General features: G+C 54.8%; 1 protein-coding gene across 1 annotated transcript in view; it reads right to left on the reverse strand.

Moving 5' to 3' along the window:
- LRRK1 (leucine-rich repeat kinase 1) overlaps positions 1-5999 on the reverse strand; it is a 46144-nt gene that overhangs the window by 26427 nt on the left and 13718 nt on the right. The window contains exons 12-14 of the mRNA XM_014543572.1: positions 2388-2517; positions 1234-1346; positions 1-122 (exon numbers count right to left, since the gene is read on the reverse strand). Of these exons, the coding sequence (XP_014399058.1) occupies positions 1-122; positions 1234-1346; positions 2388-2517 (365 nt within the window). The remainder of the gene's footprint in view (positions 123-1233; positions 1347-2387; positions 2518-5999) is intronic.

Genomic DNA, 5999 nt, shown 5'->3' on the forward strand with positions numbered 1-5999 from the left:
CAGGATCTCCAGCAGCGTGGACTTTCCCTGGCGCGGGGGCCCCACCACGATCATCTTCATCAGCCTGCACTTCTCCGCCTTCCGCAGCTGGGCGCGCAGGTAGGACAGCATGGCCTTGGGGCCTGGGCACAGAGCACAGGGCAGTGTGGCTCAGTGGGTAGGGCGCCGGCCCTCGAGCAGAAGGGTCCCCGGTTCGATTCCCAGTCAAGGGCACAGACTCCGGTTGCAGGCTCGATCCCCAGCCCACCCCCGGCCGGGGTCCTGTGTGGGAGGGAGGCAACCCATCAGTGTGTCTCTCTCACATCGATATCTCTCTCTCTGTCTCTCCCCTTCCCTTCCACTCTCTCTAATAATCAATGGAAGCCCTAGCCCAGTGGTCGGCAAACTCATTAGTCAACAGAGCCAAATATCAACAGTACAACGATCGAAATTTCTTTTGAGAGCCAAATTTTTTAAACTTAAACTATATAGGTAGGTACATTGTTATTAACTTAATTAGGGTCCTCCTAAGCTGGCCTTTGCTAAAAACGTCCTCAATCTGATGGAGGTACGTTCGCTGAGGTCGACCCCTTCCAACTCTCCCATCCACACTCGTCTTGTATACTTGTTTCGTCTAACTCCTTTCTGAAAACCGACTTCTGCGCACGGGCCACGAAGTTTCAATCGCACTGTACGTGCGCGCCCGCACGTGGTATTTTGTGGAAGAGCCACACTCAAGGGGCCAAAGAGCCGCGGTTTGCCGACCACTGCCCTAGCCGGTTTGGCTCAGTGGCTAGAGCGTCGGACCCTACGTCTAACGCTAACCCTAATCCTCCTGCACGCCCCCTTCTGGGGATCGAGCCCGCAACCCGGGCGTGTGCCCTTGACCTGGAATCAAACTGTGACCTCCGTGTTCATAGGTCGATGCTCAACCACTGAGCCACACGAGCTGGGCCCGATTTTTATTAATTTTTTGAAAGTGTTACAGATGTCCCTTTTGTTGTTGTTTTTTGTTGTTGTTATTGTGTTTTTCTCCCCATTCACCCCCTCCTCCCTGCACCCGCCCCCCCAAGCCTTGGCCACACTCTTGCCCGTGTCCGTGGGCCATGCATGTATGCTTGTAAGTTCCCTGTTAATCTCTCTCCCCTGCCTCCCCGCACCCTCACCTCCCCTCAGAGACTCTGAGATTCTGCAGGCTGTTCCATGGGTTCTATCTATGTCTCTGGATCCATTCTGTTTCGTCGGTTTATTTACCTTCTTTCCTGATCTCCGCGGGCACGTTGCTGATGTTCAGGTCTTCGATGTCCAACTGCCAGAGGTTGCCCAGCTGCCCCAGCTCGGGAGGGAGCTCTCTCAGGCCTGGATTGCTGAGGACAGGACAGGACACGCACACGCACATGCAGTAGCCGGTCAGCCTCAGAGGCCCGCAGGGGCCACCGAGAGCCTGCACCCCGAGCCCAACATCGTGGGCCCCTAGTTTGAGCATCCCACTCAAACCCGCATCCCAAAGCCGTTCTCCCTGGAAAGGCAGGGGGGGTGGGAAGGGCAGCCCTGCCTTCTGCACATCCCTGTGGCTTAGTACTGGGCCTCCTCCCCCCACTTTCTCGTCTGGTCACTACCTTAAAGATGATCAATCACGGCCTGAGGGCGTGGCTCAGTGGTTGAGCGTCGACCTAGGAACCAGGAGGTCACTGGTTCGATTCCCGGTCAGGGCACATGCCCGGGTTGCGGGCTTGATGCCCAGTAAGGGGCGTGCAGGAGGCAGCCGATCAGTGATTCTCATCATTGATGTTTCTATCTCTCCCTTCCTCTCTGACATCAATAAAAATATATTAAAAATAAAAGATGCTCAATCACTACCTCTTCTCAAAAAGGCAGAGCAACTTGAATCATTTAATATTTTCATGGAGATTTTCACACTGTCTGAACCCCGGGGCAGTGCCTGCCAGTAGGTGCTCAGTAAAGGAAAGGATGAATGAATAGTTCTTCTCTTAAAAAAACCCCCACCATACATATATTTTAAATATTTTTCTTGATTTCAGAGAGGAAGGGAGAGATAGAAACATCAATGATGAGAATCACTGATCGGCTGCCTCCTGCACGCCCCCTACTGGGGATCAAGCCCGCAACCCGGGCATGTGCCCTGACCGGGAATCGAACCCTGACCTCCTGGTTCATAGGTTGACGCTCAACCACTGAGCCACACCGGCCGGGCAGTTCTTCTCTTTATAACTGAGCAGAGTAGCCGAGGCGGCCGCATTGCATCCCTACCCTCTGCGTCCCCTCCCGCTGGTCCTTGACTAAGTCCCGTTCCTGACATCCCCCCACCCCCTGGCGGTGTCTGCAGGTGGATGACGGATGGACGGACGGACGGTCGGACACTCTGCCTCCCGGGGCCGCGCACTTACTTTCCCAGGTAGAGTTCCGACAGGCTCCTCAGCAGGCACACCGAGGGGGGCACCGCGTCCAGGTGGTTGTCGTTCAGGCAGAGGACCTCCAGGGACTCGCTGAGGAAGGCCGGGAAGTCCAGCGGGCACGCTGCGGAGACATGGGAGAGCGGAGGGCGCGTCTGAGATGAACCCGGGACCATCCCGGCCCGGGCGCCACGTGGGGGTGAACTGGCCCCACCTCAGAGTACGACACTCCTGCCTCCTGCCGCCGGCCTAGGGATGCTAATTCTAGTGTGTCGTCCACCAGGTGGCCTTGGAGATGCGGCCAAGATGGGGGAACAAGGCCCTGGCCGGTGTGGCTCAGTGGATAGAGCCTCAGCCCCAGACTAAAGGGTCCCAGGTTCGATTCCGGTCAGGGCCACGTGCCCGGGTTGCAGGCTCATCCCCAGTAGGGGCAGGAGGCAGCCGACCGAAGTTTCTCCTCATAGATGTTTCTATTTCTCCCTTCTCCCCCTCTCCCTTCCTCTCTGAAATCAGTAAGAATACATTTATCACAAACAAACAAAAACCCCACAAGCCAACTCTCTCGCATTTAAGCGATTTCATTCATCCGGCTAATGACGCGATCAGCATGACAGTCACATCCGACCTGTGTCTTCAGGGCCCGGAGTGTGTGAGTGGAGAGAACCTGGCTCCGGGCCTGGAAACCCACACTGAGGGGAGTCAGCGGGCTGGGTTTCGGCAGAATCTCTGAAACGCCTTACCCTCCCTCCTGAGGCCGGGTTGGGGGTGGGGTGGGGAGGGGGGCGGGGGGCCTGCCCCTGAGGGTCCCTTTCAGCTCAGAGTTTTCAAGCTGAAGCCGCTGCCCAAAGCCCTGCTGCCTGGGTCTCTGCCAGGCGAGCGAGAGGGAGAAGCCAGACCCTCTTGTTGGGCTGAAAGGATGCTCCCTTGCCCTCATCTCAGCACCCCCCCTCCACCCGCCCCCCAACTCTGGCTTTTCCCACACACGGAGCTGCAGAGTCAGTGGGAACAGGGTAACCTGGCTTCTAAGACTGCTCCGGGGGAGACGATAGCGGAATACCCAAACCGGTGCCGGAAGGCCGCCTGGTTAGCGACAGTGTTGAATGGGGGCGCCGTGCAGCGCCCCCTATGGGAACATGCATGCAACTGACGTAGAGATGGCTTGGTATGGGACTTCCCTGTTGCATACGAAAATGTTCAAAAAGCCTTTTTTTTTTTTTTAAAGGTAATCTTTTTTTATTTTATTGATTTTTTACAGAGAGGAAGGGAGAGGGATAGAGAGTTAGAAACACCGATGAGAGAGAAGCATCGATCAGCTGCCTCCTGCACACCTCCTACTGGGGATGTGCCTGCAACCAAGGTACATGTCCTTGACCGGAACTGGTTTGGCTCACGGGACACAGCGTCGACCCACGGAATGAAGGGTCCTGGGTTCGATTCCAGCCAAGGACACGTACTTCGGTTGCAGGCTCAATCCCTGGCCCTGGCTGGGGTGTGTGGGGGAGGCAACCAGTGGATGCGTCTCTCTCACATCGATGTTTCTCTCTCTCTGTCTCCCCCGCCTCCTACTCTCTCTAAAAATCAATGGAAAAATGTCCTCAAGTGAGGATTAACAAAAAAACCCCAAAACCCTTCCTTTTTTTTTTTCTTCAATGAAAAAGAATGACCAACTTTAGCCTGCCCTCACTCACCCCGAAGACCATCACGAAGAAGAAAGGCTGTGGCTCAGTGGTTGAGCGTCGACCTATGAACCAGGAGGTCAGGGTTCAATTCCCGGTCAGGGCACATGCCCGGGTTGTGGGCTCCATCCCCAGGAGGGGGCGTGCAGGAGGCAGCCGGTCCATGATTCTCTCTCGTCTCATCATTGATGTTTCTCTCTCTCTCTTCCTCTCCTTTCCTCTCTGAAATCAATAAAATTATCTATGTGTATATATATTTTTAAAAAGTCTTTTTTTTCCTTCAATAAAAAAGAATGATCACTCTCAGCCTGCCCTCGTTCACCCCGAAGACCCTCACGAAGAAGAAAGGCTGCCTTTCTCCGCGGGAAACGCATCTGAGCATTGGCCATGGCGCCTTCCAACGTTACCATTTCGCCCTGGTGTTTACGAAGCCTCTTTGAGGAACAGACGGGCGGAGAAGGACCTTCGCTCCAGACGGAGGCGGCACCTGTCCCGGGTCGCCCGGCCCGGCCCGGAAACTGAAAACCGGGCTGGGGGGGCGGGGGGAGCACAGCTCGCGGCGTTTATGAACAGCAAGGATTTATCCCTAAGTTATTTATGACTCCGCGCGTCTGCATGTTACCGGAAAATCGGCCGTTCCAAATTATTTTTGGACGAGGCCGCTGCACAAATATGACTGCTTGAACGCGCGTGAATTCACTTGGAATTTTACTATCCTTCTGCAAACAAGTTATCTTTTATGGCTCATTCCTTTCCCGAGGACCAACAGCCCCGAGAGCATAACACCACTGTCCTAAGAGGTGTGCCGTGCGCTTCTTCTTTTTTTAACTTTGTCAACCCTCACCCGAGGATATATTTCCATTGATTTTTAGGGAGAGTGGAAGGGAGGGGGGAAGAGAGAGAGAGAAAGAGAGAGAGAGAGAGAGAGAGAAACATCGCTGTGAGAGAGACACATCAACTGGTTGGCTCCCGCACACGCCCCAACCAGGTTAAGCCTGCAACCGAGGTACGTGCCCTTGACCGGAATCGAACCCGGGACCCTTCAGTCCACAGGCTAATGTTCTATCCACTGAGCCACACCGGCTAGGGTGGGCCTCTTTCTGTTCACCCCGATGAGGGCCTCAACTTTCCAGATGTTTCCATCCCCCTCTCCCTCTCCCTTCCTCTCTTTGTAATCAATAAAAACATATATTTTTTTAAAAAAGCAAGGCTGGTGTACCTACATACACCCCGCCCCCGACCTTACGCCTCCCCACCTCACCTCACAGAAGAGAATGAACAAGAATTGGTTTTCCTAGAAATAGTCTCCGCTGAACGGGCCTTGTCGTGTGACCAGCACTAAGATTCTAGCAAAACAGTTCTGTCTCTGGTGAGTTCGGGGGGAAAGGACCCTAACTCCCTGTGGAATGCCAGCCTGGCCGGGATGACCTAGGGGACCGAGGGTGGCCGTGTTTGCGTGTAGATTCCACAAGATCCCACAAGAATGACACAGTGGCCTGGCCGGCGTGGCCCAGTGGCTGAGCGTCGACCCACGAACCAGGAGGTCACGGTTTGATTCCCAGTCAGGGCACATGCCCGGGTTGCGGGCTCTGTCCCCAGTAGGGGGCGTGCAGGAGGCAGCCGATCCGTGATCCTCTCTCATCACTGATGTTCCTCTCTCTCTCTCTCTCTCTCTCTCTCTCTCTCCCTCTCTGAAATCAATAAAAATGTTAACAAAAAAGAAAGACTAACATATTGAGTGCATCTAAGGCAGGGCTCACGGGCAGCAGCCCACCCGCACACAGCAGCTACAAGTCTTACCACGTTGCAAACAAGGGAGGGGCTGCAGGATAATTTCAGGCCTCACGTGTCCCACAAGCAACGGCCACTGTTCACTTCCAGGCTTTTCAGCCCAACGTGGACATCTCTGGCATTCCCACAGTGCATTGCG

This window comes from Myotis brandtii, unplaced genomic scaffold (assembly GCF_000412655.1).
Source record: "Myotis brandtii unplaced genomic scaffold, ASM41265v1 scaffold329, whole genome shotgun sequence".
NCBI classification, from domain to species: domain Eukaryota; kingdom Metazoa; phylum Chordata; class Mammalia; order Chiroptera; family Vespertilionidae; genus Myotis; species Myotis brandtii.